The 12,815-nt window shown below is 36.4% G+C and overlaps 1 protein-coding gene across 1 annotated transcript in view; it reads right to left on the bottom strand.

Moving 5' to 3' along the window:
• Positions 1–690: 690 nt before the first annotated feature.
• The window catches only part of trim54 (tripartite motif containing 54), a 123,932-nt gene continuing 111,807 nt past the window's right edge, over positions 691–12,815 (bottom strand). Inside the window, exon 10 of the mRNA XM_028796791.2 lies at positions 691–971. Within this exon, the coding sequence (XP_028652624.1) occupies positions 958–971 (14 nt within the window). The 3' untranslated portion in view covers positions 691–957. The remainder of the gene's footprint in view (positions 972–12,815) is intronic.

Here is a 12,815-nt window from a genome sequence, read left to right on the forward strand (position 1 = left end):
CATATACTATAACATACATACTGGCACATCTTCAAAATCATTTCCTTTTTGGCATTATAAATTTTAGATAACGGTCGTAAACCCAAATTATCAAACAGAAAAAAATCACATAAAACATTGACATAATTTATGATAAATTTCATCCTAAATGTGTAATTTGTTGTTGTAGTGTTCTTGTCTACTGCAAGCCATGAGTATATCAAATGAGTATCTAATATGACAAGTTTACACGTGCCATAGGCCATACACAACCTCACCTCCTCACTTTCACTGTGGAGTGAAAAACCAGAACTGTGTCTCACTGAAAGGCATGAATATGGAGGGAGCCCAGAAGGCTATTGTCGCCCTCTTCAGCATGTCACTGTTCTGATCGTCCTTAACTGTGCACAATTTTTAAACCCAATTGAAACTTTACTCTGAATAGACACTAAACTCAGTGCAATGGAAACACAAAATGCTACATTAGGAATAACTACTAAAGTCAAGTCAGCATATGCATAATAGTTAAACTATGGAAGCTTGTATATTGTGCAAATTATTTATAGAACTGGTTTAAAAATAAAGTTATATATTTTCAGAACAGAAAAAGAAGTGAATTAAAAAAGAAATTTAGAATAAAAGTAGGTTAAAATAAAAAAACTCTACATTTGAGTATTATATGGTCAGTGATAGCATAAAGTGCATACCTGTATCAGCTACTATATAAGATAAACACATACAGTATTTGTCTTAAGCAGCCAGTTATGTTGAAATTAACAGAATTCAGACTAATTTTTACAAGTTTATTCGTTTCATTTCACAGAGTACCTCAATAGGCAGCAAGACAATAAAATATTAATACATGCTGACCCCTGGAAAGGTTGAGATTACATGGATTCAAATGACTTTATATACAGAGTGTAACGTTGACCTAAAAATTGATATCTTCTCATGCTGCACTGGATCCACTGTCCATCTTTATTGAAAGTGACCTGTGTGGTGAAAAAAAGAGGGAAATGTTATATTTCTGGTGCATGCATGTTTAATTTTTGCGTATTTTTATGTTTGGAGAGAACAAGGCAAAAGAATTATTTCAGAGATTTAGTCATTTATACTCGTGTTTTCTTTCCATACATGCATTCACATGTTTCCTGAGTTATTCTGGCCATAATGAGGGAAAGCTGGAAAAGAGTACTCCACAGAGCACATTCTGACACTCGAGGATAACACACATATGCCATGTAACCTGACGCATGCCATTGGCAGTGGGGAAATCCCAAACATCACCAGAGAAAACGAAGTCACCCCTCAACCAGGTCCTGATAGATGGCTCTGAACAATACCACCTGTGTTAGAGTTCATAAATAAAAATGGATGAATATACTATGCACTACTACATTATCTAATACTCTGAAGTTTATTACTTTCAGAAATTACCTAAAGCAGTGCTCACTATGAAAGGTACAATAAAGCATACTGATTATTTAAAATGATAGCTTTGTCACTTGAGTACTAAGAATATAAAAGAACTTTGCGAGTTAGTGAATCATTCACTTCTATAAACTACAACCAAGAAATCACTGTTCATGAAAAATAATAAGCAACATAAATAAAAGTAATGTGTTCTTAACTAAGCTTGTTTTGGAAACGCTGAGTAATAATTTGTTATTTTCCCCTACACAGAAGAAAAAATTTGATTTGTTGCCAAAAAAATTACATAATCAAATTTAAAAATTTTGTCAAACTAAAGTACTAATAAACCTAACACAGAAAACCCCTGTGATTCCCACTTCATTCAGACTGTCATGGTAAACACTTACTTGGGGTCTTTCTTGGAAATTAACACCTTTTATTGGCTAACTAAAAAGATTAAAATATGCAAGCTTTCGAGGCAACTCAGTCCCCTTCTTCAGGCAAAATACCTGAAGAACGGTCCTGAGTTGCCTCAAAAGCTTGCATATTGTAATCTTTTTAGTTAGCCAATAAAAGGTGTCATTTTGCTTGGCTTTTCTCTACATTCATAATGGCTAACACGGTACTTGGAAATTAACGATATCTGTGCAGGCAAAATAGTTTCTTGCTCTTCTACTTAGCTGCTTTACCATATAATCTTTGTTTAAATGCTATCTATTGTAGGTGCCAGGAAGGAAGGAAGGACAGGCATCCTGGCCAAGATGAAGGAAGGATTAATACCTGGCCAGAAGGCCATAATGGAAGGACCGGGTGAAAGAGCTTACCAGGAGCAGGTCATTCCCCCACAGTGGGCAACACTCTTTTGGTAGGGAGAAGCAGGAGTGTGAATGGTTTATTTTGCAGGTGATTGTATGTCAAAGGTGTTTTGTCAAATAAAAATCATTTATTTGAACCTGGAACTGTGTTGGGTATTGCTATATCTGTTGTTTGGGCCGCTGTGGTGCCCCCTAGTGGTTACACTGTTCACCAACTGGAGGTTAGCCAGGCTTTTTTTAACCAGGCTTTTGCATGGTTTAGACTTTTACCTTTTCTTCATTGTCTGGTTTGTATTTTATTGTCTACAGCAATGCATGTTAATGTCCCTCACGGTGCCATGGACACTGTTGTTATAAGAATATATCACATTCGGGCCACTACTTGGTGGTGGTTTGTTTTTTGTTTAAAAAAGGAATTACAAGTAGCACTTCATCTTATTGTTAAAAACAGAAAAGAAAAAAAAATGTTTTGTTTCGGGGAAAACATTAAAAGAAAAGACATGTTTTTGTTTTGGAGAAAATATTAAAATAGATGAAAAAATACATTTTGTGGTATTTTGTTTATTGGCTTAAATACATGGACTCTGGACTGAGTTGAAGTTCTAGAGGAAAAAAAAAAAAAGACTTGTGTTTTTTTAACTTTGCCGAAGTCAGCTGAGCAGTGGTAACCTTACATGGCAACGGCACCGTGTTTTCTCAAATGCAGACTGTGTTTTTTTTATTCATGGTGATACTCTTCATCTTACTGATTTGCAAGATGGGACTTTTGACTATTGAAGGGGTGTTAGATTTTCAATTTAAAAGCACAGTTTTGTGGGAATGCCTTTCCTGTTTGTTATATGATGATTTTTCCAGACGTAATTATTGGTAACCATTGTAGCAAAAATGCATGCATTTTGAGCATAAAACTGGATGACAGACATGCGAATTATGTAGCACTAGTAATATATATTTTTTTCTTCTTTTCATGTTTGTTTATCACATCATTTGTCGTAGTACAGCGTTGACCACCATTTGGTTCTGTTATGTGAGGGACGTTCAAAAAGTTTACATACTTTTTTTTAAACTATTAAGAATTTCAAAAACAAATATCTATTTCCTACATAGTCACCTTCCTTTGAGATGCAATTTTTCCAGCGTCATACCAACTATTTAATGCCCAATCACTACTCCTCCCACCTTTACTGTTTCCAACGAAAATATAAATGTATATAGTAATACATTTTTTTTCTTTCTGTTCTGCATAAAAACATGAAACTCCAAATTTTTCTCGGCCATCACTACAAACTACATAACATTAAAAAAATATAGTTTTTGGGTGGAGTATTCCTTCTCAATCTTGTCTGTGCAACTGACTGATTTCCCACCTATGTGGAGGGTGTTTTGCTTTACCTTCTGTTACACAACACTCCAGCAAAGTGGGCAGTGACATTTTGAATTCTTGGTTTTGACACTGGTAGGTCGTCTTATTAGCATTCCAGTGACTGTGTTGTTTGAAGACACCCTGACTTAAAATAGTCTCCTGCCTTTGGACCAATGACTTCTTCAACCATTTAAAAAAATTTGCTATCTCTTGCCCTACTTGTACTTTCAGCACCTTTCCCCTGTATTCGCTTGTATCTGTACCTCTTTTCACCTGCACTTACACTCTCAAGCACATTCCTTTAAAGCCTGCTTCTTCTGCTGCTTCTCATTATTTTTCAAGTGACTTTCTCACCTCCTGTCCATTTTTATACTTTCCGATTTGAAGGCGACGGTCTCAGCATGCAGCTTTACTCCTCCTTGTGCGTCTCATACTCACACCACTTCTTTCATCACATCACCAAAGCCAAACTGGCCAATTATACCAAAGCAGCATTGACCAATCAGATTGCTGTGAGTGACTGGACCACAGACATTAGTGTTTTATTATATAGTAGATTTGTGTGAGTGTGATTTCTTCTAACAACCTTTTACTGTTTTAAAATATATTTCTTAGTTCTGGAGTGTATTTAATGTTATTTTAATTATTACAAACTTATATATAAATGTGTTATTATGACACCCTTTTTTAACAAGGATGTCATCATTTTCAGTTGTTATTTTCCTTGAGCCATGCTATATTGCTTACAATTGCAATGACTGGGTGTTTATGCTTTATGATGCGGATATACAGGTAGTGACATAAAGCACACAATGTTCAAAGCATTGGACTGAAATTAAAAAAACAAATAACTCATGCTAAAGATTTACTTAGGTAAAGGCTCTTTAGATTCTGTGCTGGCCTCAGGATTCCTTTATTTTTTAAATTGATTTTGCCTTTTGGCTTTGTTGTTTGGTATGTTTGAAGTTCTGTTTACAGAAGAGAGCTGGTTATTCTGACCTTCTTTATGTCTTTCTTTAAGCCTGTTTGTCTCCTGGTCCATTTCTCCAAGAACATAGGGACAATACTTGCTTTCTTCTCTAACTAAATTTGTTTCTGGTATTTAGGCACTTGAGCTCAAACACTTAAAATGAACACCAGTGATCCATGGGGCCTAAAAAATATTATTTTATTTTTTATTAACCCTGCTGATGTCTAGTGGCACTGGCCGTGAGACAAGAAGGTACATTTGCCAGGACACCAGTATGTCACCAGCCATATAAGCACCCCCATAATTAGTCATAGTTTGCCAATTTAATGTCACCTATTATGCTGAAGGCCCATTCAGACTTAAGCATTGTAAAATTCTAGTGCTTGTTTGACATTTTACAAGCTTTTTAATGCAGTTTTGCAAGCATTTTAAGTTTTTTCCACATTTTTTTAAGAACCACTTATCACGGAAAATATGGTTGACATAATTTCCCTTTACCATGTTGAGGGCTGTGAGGTGTTCTCTAGTGTCTCTAGAATGTGTTCAGTGCTTTTAGTTCTTTAAATCCTGGTGATCACAGTACTGATGAGGCGGAGTCATCAGCATCGTGAGCTCAGATATTTGTCCTATACCAGGTTCACATTTGTACAAATAAAACTTTCAGTAGTCCTTTAAATAACACTTTACTCTTGAAGTTGTAGAACAAATATTGGAGTCTTTCAAAAGGCAAATGGTAAACTTCAAGAAATACATTAAAAAATGAAATAACTTAATATTAAATATATTTAAAGCCATAGCCTTCAGATCTGTCGCGCTTGTAGAGGGGCAAGGTGACTAGCCACAAGACGCAAGAACCTCAGCCCAGGGAAGAACTGCTTGTATTAGACAATCAATCACTTATGAAGGTTTTCATGACCATCAGATATAAGACTTGTACATGACCACAGTTGATCCAGAATTTCTCTGTCTTTTGTCTGCATGAAGGTGTGTTTCCTCCGTAACTGAACTGGCTCTAGAAAGCAAGAACACAGCCCAATAAGTTGTATCCTTTCCCTCAGCTTCACGCACTTTTATAATGCAGTGACTTTCTATGACCGGCTCCATGAGTCGGGGAAGGACATCTGCATTAACTTTGTTTATAGGGATGGCGTTGAACAGAAGAATTAAAAGGCTGCAATTGAATAAGTCATCTAGAGAGTCTTAAATTTGTGTCTATAAAATTATTGTAGTGGCGCATGATCAGTTACCAATGTAATCTTGCAAAGGTAATAATGGAATTTTTCAACTGCCCTTCTTATCACCAGACATTCCCTTTTCTATAGTGGAATAATTACATTCCCTGGGCAACAATTTACAGCCTAAATATACATGGGTTGTTCCTAATCATCAACAACCTGAGGCAGTACACCACCCAAGTCAAACATGCTTATTGGATTCTGTTGCTAAGAGAAGTATTCACTGGCTTATGTGGCTCGGGGTGCTACTTGACCAGGTCAATGAAGTCTTCTGACTCCACACTGTCCAAGGGGCATGACATGTATTTTTTTCTACGTAGTTTAGAGGCTTCCTGCTTCTAGAACTCCTGACTCATCCCACAGGAAGAGGCAGTGATTTCCAGCAAGAGCACTGCAAAAAATGCTCCAAAAATGCAGTTTTGTGTTTTTTAACCAGCATTTTACAAGCATTACTATTCACTTCAATGGAATAGGTGTCTGGTGGATACCTCCTAAAAATGCTGCAGACAGGAGTTTTTTAAACTGCTTCCTGCTAAAATGCTTGTGTGTGAATAGTGTCATTGAAAATAATGGCAAATACCTTTCCAAGCAGTTAGAGGGCATTCTGGTGTACCATTAAAACACTAGGAAAAACATTTAGGTGTGAATAGTCTGCCAACAGAGAGTCATAATGTATGCTAATAAATCCAAGAACATCACTTTAAATGGCTTCTTTTCCATGGTTGTCCAATAAAATGTGTTTTTTTGCATACCTGTGCATGCCTGTAATCAGAACCACCATCAGCTGGCAGCACTGACAGTTAAGGAGCCCAATTTTTGCAGTTGCGCCCTGAATCTGCAGTAAATTGGCATACTGTAAGATGTTACCTTTTGCTTAGAGGATTTTAAAATGTAAAAAGTCTTCAGTATACAACAGGTTACAGCATTTCATACTGAAATGTCAAATTATTTAGCAGCCAGTTCCAGTGCCCTGCAAACCTTGTGCTGAAAATATTTTGTTTCCATTTGAGTTGATCATAATACTTAATATAAATCTTGACAAATGAATCTCTTCTTCTCCTGCCAATAGATGGTTCCAAATTGGATTTTGGCAGCTAGGCTGTAGAGCTGGTGCAGTGACCATGACCTTCAATTTCCCTTTAATACTGCATGACTCCTGTTTTTTTGTATGAGGTCCAATTTTGTTTAGCTATATTAATAAAGGTATTTAAAACTGAAAGTTGTAAAATTATGAAAATTTTGTGTCACAGATATTCCTAAATAATAGTGATAATGGTAAATAGACTATTTTTCATTTAGAAATGAGAATGACCGGCAAGATTAAATTCTAACACTTTCTCATATGAAGAGTGGCAGTTGCAGTTGACACTTAGAAAAAGTGTACTTTTAATAGAATTAATTATAAGCTTCAACAGCTTCAGTCAAATACCACATGTAGAAATGGCCTCTACATTTTTTATGTTTTCTTTTTGGTTTTACAAGTACTAATACATTTAACAAGGTTAACATCATCATTTTGTGTCATTCAGTGCCAATAAATAATGTCTTTATTGCACCACAGATCCTGAAAGTGTGTGTACAGAGTGAATTGACATCAGAGGAATATTGAACTCAACTGACAATATCATCAGTTGGTGGCAGGAACAACATGAGGAGCTCCTGAAGCTGGAGGACAGGAAGTACGTTGGGGTGAGACTTATAAAACTTGATTACACACATTTTGGGCCCTCTTGAACTTTTCCACACAAAAGTCAGGATTTGAAAAAAAAATGATGGAGGAACTTGCACATATATACAGCATCTGGCCAAATGGGAAGTGACAACACCCTTGATCAAGTAGTCAAATGCAGCTATACAAGCTAAATGATGACCAATTCAAACTGCCAAGTCATTATTATAATGTGTGTTGACGTGACAAACATATTAAACCATAAAAGTAATGAGTATGGCATATACACTCTATTTTATATAATCACCTTTTAGGAAGGCCAGTGATGTGTATTTGTCCTAAAGAACTTTTTTATTTTTCCTCAGTTTATATCGACTACCTGTTATCACTTCTCATGATTAGAAAATAATGCAATCCCTTTGTTGTCAACAATTGAATGAAGTAATTGGGATCACTTCCTGCATGAAGAAAACTGTAAATATCATGTGCTACAGCCTAGTCATAGGGATGATATTTGCTAGACTCTAGTCTATAAGAATTTCCCCAGTGTGCAGAGATTTATGAAAAATATGTGTCACTGGTTTATATATGTACTGACTAACTCCCTGACGCACTCAAGGATCTCTTCCAGGCGATTTGTTAAATTTCAGATAAAACAGGCTAGATTTTGAATAACAGACATGATACGTGCACAAAAAAATTGCAGGCTGTTTTTAAAAGGTATCCAGTATTGGTTCTCGTGTTAAATGGCCTTTTTATGGGAAACATTGGAAATGCTGAATAGATTAAACCAGTTTTATATATATTTTATTACAGCTGATATAAAAGAGTGTGTGGTATCGATAGTATGCATATGTCAAAACTGGTCAACATCCTCTTTAAAAGTGGTCAATGTGAAAGCACTGCACAAAACAAGGTTGATGAACTGAACATCTGCAATATCCTAGTGTGTAGATATCGGTTCCTGTACTATAAAGGCATCAGGCAAGCCAAAAACACTTTAGTTGCAATTACGGAAAGCACAGCCAAACTTTATTTGTACTTTCTACAACTGGCTTTAGAGAGTGGAGTTCAAATTCTTAGTCATGTTCTCTATGACAAACCTGATGGTACAAATTTGGGCTTTACAGTTGCCAAGCGACTCAGACACAGGGCTTGCCAAGAACTGCTGCAGTCTTGGCAAAACAATCTGTTACTTCTTGAGTACATTGTTTGATTGGTCACATTTACGTACGTATGTCTTGTTCTAAATTGTGAATGCAAAGGATGTTTCTTTGTCAAAAGTCAACATGCAGCATGCACTGGGTAGCCTTTAAAGGCTTTTTAATGCATTTCATTTCCTGCAGAAGGTAGTGAAAGGGCTACAGTACTTGTTTCTTATTTATTTAACAAACATCAGGGTCTTAATGGCTTATACTGGTAGAAATATTTCTGATTAACACATAGTTGGCTTCTTACAATCTCCTGTCACATTTTGGGATTGTATCTGTTCATTAGTTAGTCATCTTGTGCTATAAGATCATAAAAATTACAGTATATGTCCCTGCCACTGTTTTGAAGGATATATAGTCAAAAAGCAAGGAGTCCACATTACAGATAGAACTTAGCAGTTTTACTTTTTTATTATTTCTTCATGCTTTCCGTTTGATTTAAATGCAAGAGCACAAGTTATAATTTCATTTTACTTATTTAGACATCTTGCAAGTCAATAAAGATTTCAAAGGAAAAAAAACATGCTAATAAATTATGAACCTAATAACCAAACAAAATGAGGTTTATGGAATGTATGCAGCAGTTTACTTAAACAATAAGGGAGCCGTGGAGGTGAAGGTACGCTCCCCCTAATGTTAATGAGCAGAACTAAGAGGAACTGCAGTGGAGTGACATCCTTTCCTCTACTGCTTAGTTCTTACCAAACAGACGTAAGCGCTCTGTAATCCTGAATACAATCAATTGAAAGCAGAAAATATGTGCATATGGACAGATATCAAACTTCTTTGACATCCACACTGTTAACATTCATCCTCTAAATTAAAATGTATAAAAAATAATCTATTCACCAATTCATTCTTATTTCATAATACTTTAGAACTGTGTACACTGTAATATTTCCCCACTGTAATATCATAGCATTACAGAAAAACTTGTATGGAAACAGGGTTAAGGAGAATATCAGGTAATCTAATTTGTGTGTTAATTTTATTAAGATGGGAGTTATAATTTAAATGTATTCTTTTTTGTCATGGTGCTGGAGAGTGGCAACATACTTATATTGGTTGAATCTACAATGATGAAGTTCACTGTACATGTGACTATATTACCACTACTATTACTGTTATTGAGGGCCAAACCACAAGTAATGAGCATGTTCATACTACCAAGAAATGCCAGAAAGTAATGAAATGTACAGTATTGTAACTACTGCTGTCTTCTTACAACTGAATGAAAAATAACATCATCTGCTTCAAAAACTCAGCCACTGAATTTCTTGTGAAGAAGGAAATCTCTGCAGCTGACATTCACAATCAACACTCCAACAGGCACATGGAGATGTATTCTATATTAATGGATGCTAGCAGTGTGAGATGATGGATAAAACACTTTGAAGACTAGAATGTAGGTTTCGGGCAGCCCTGTAGTAAGTACTGTAAGTAAACATTTATTTATAAAGCATCTTTCACAGGATAAAGCAATAAAGCACTACAAGTTACATACTGTATACAATTACAAACATACATAAAGAAAAACTGTGTCACTATCAGAAAAGTGGATAGTGAAAGCATACAGATAAACACAATACAGGTTGGCCTTTGCGATTTTCAGGTTTACAATTCGTGGATCTACCTATACACACAATTGTCATCAATAATTAAATAAAAAATATTTTATGAGTTTTGCAGTCTGTTGTGGAAAACTGCAGACAACACTGTAGCAGTACTACTTAAATGGACTGTAAATCCCAGCAGTCCTGTGTTATTGGGCTGATTTAGTGGTTGCCGTGAGGGCTGCTGGGTGAAAGATGAGGGTGCTAATTTTAAAAGTGAGCCATAAGCAGCCAACAGGATCATGGTAGGTGGTGTCCTTTTGTTTCGATTCTTTACCACACAGTTTGATTACAATGACAACCATCAGATGACAGTTTTCTCTGGATTTGCGTTATTGTCCTGTGTCTGTTTGTTCATGTGAATTTGTATGAATTGGAAAGTGTGTTCATCTAGGGAGCACCCCCAACTTCTAGAAATCTTCACATACTTCAGCATCATGTTAGGACAAAACTTTACATAACTCAGGAGCTAATTCACAGGGGATTTCATCTCATAACTACACCACCATCATCTGTATCTGTGGAAGTGGACTGTGTTTATCGTTTTGTTACTTGGTATCTGTAATATTAATCATTTTTGTTGTTTATTATCATAAATATGCACACAGCTCTATTATAATAAGTTCAGTTTTTAAAAATGGTTTGCAGATTAGTAGAAGTAGTTGAGAGTAGTATTCATCCATTAACTGCCTCTTTTGAGAGGAATAAAGAAAAAACTGTTAAGGTCATTATACAGGAATAGTGAGAAACAGTCATTGAAATTAGGCTGTGTGGTGTGACTGTTCATGTGAGTCTGGAAAGCCGTTTAACTGCAAATTACAGGAAGACCTGCAAAATGATTTTTCCTGCAAGGGGTTTTCTAAAGAAATAAATAAAGATGACATAGATCTGATTGATATATAATATCTCCTAGCTTTATTCCAATGAAATTAATAATCTGATTACTTTTGATACGATTCTTGAATTACGGTTGTAAAAGACAGGGGACACCAATGAGCTCCAAAACCCCAGACACACCACACTAAACAGTCCCAGGTACAAAATAAAGGTATTTATTGGACAAATAACATCTTTTATAGATAAATTCAATAGCCTTTCAATAAACTACTCCTCCTTTCCCTCCTCCATGTGTGGCAGGAGGCTTCCTTTTATACTGGACCCGGGAATGTTTCCGGGGCCATGCCACATCTTCCAGGAAGTACTTGAGGGCCCATAATGATAGTAGGGATTTTCTCCCCTGACAGCACCCTCTATAGGAACACAGGGACCTCAACAGGGCAGCACTTCCAGACACCATATCACAAGCACCCCTGTGGGTGTTACGACTGCTTTCTCATGTGGGGACCATAGCCACCTAGCACATGGAGGACTGAACCACTCCCAAGTTTCTGCTTCCATTTGTCCATCCATTATTTTATACCAGCTGGGCATCAACTTATCTTTTCATCCAGCAAGCCAATTCATCCATCGTTCCTCTTAGGCTTCCCATTGAGGTAATAAACCATGCTCCTCCCTGGCTGGTAGACCTGTTCTAATTCCACATTGTGTATTTGGCATAAGCCTTTAACCAAGGCAACTTATAGCGTCAGTTTCCATATTTACTTTTTACAGTTGAGTCAAACAGTGAGACGGATTTGGGGGGAGGGGTTGGAATCGAAGTGGCCACTACAGGCCTTCAAGTTTAGTACCCTAAACACTCAGACACCGCACCTCGCCAGCATCTGTGTTAGGCTCCAGCATATATGAGTTCTGGGAAGATGAAAATGCTTTGCAAGTGTTAAATGAGGTGGAATTATGATTCAGAAGGTGAAGAAGCAAACATGAGACCAAAGGAGACAAGGAAGAAAGATTCATTTTCCCCAAGGGGGAGATACTTGTACAAAAAACAAAGGTGGCGTGGCAGGCTCCATGTCACTAGCTTTGGGCTGCAATTTTTTTTTATTTTAAACATTATTATACTATTCTGTAAAAAATGAGAACTCCTTCATTCAGTAAAGGGTGCAGGTAGAACTGCAGTGTTCTTTGTATATATTTTTATGGGAACAAACAGTGAATGAATGTTAATCAACCATAAACTAACATTTTATATAGAGTATACAGCCAGGCTTTTCACACAATGTTCCTGTAAATGAAGCAGAGCTCTGCTTTTACAGAAGACATTGGCAGTGAGGGGGCAAAATCCACACCAATTAAATTAAAGTCTTTCTTAAAAAACTCACTGAATTGCACTATTCATGCAGTAAATGTAATGGTTTCTGGGTGACTAATGTCCTAAAACCTTTACTGATATTTTATGCAGGTTCTTCTTTTATGGTTGGAGCATGCGTCAAGGTGCAAACTGACTTGTTGCACTAACACAGGGGAAGAATGGCTGTTCCATTTCTTTAGTAGTCAAGAGGTTAAATTATGATTGCAAAACCTGTCTTTTCCTATAAAGTGCCTCATTTGGAGACATGGCATATTCTAGATGTATTCTCATAATTTCACTGATTAATTCAGACGCCTTCTGTCTGAAATAATATGTCCTCTTAAAAATGCCTTCACAGT

This window comes from Erpetoichthys calabaricus, chromosome 3, assembly GCF_900747795.2.
Source record: "Erpetoichthys calabaricus chromosome 3, fErpCal1.3, whole genome shotgun sequence".
In the NCBI taxonomy this organism is placed as follows: domain Eukaryota; kingdom Metazoa; phylum Chordata; class Cladistia; order Polypteriformes; family Polypteridae; genus Erpetoichthys; species Erpetoichthys calabaricus.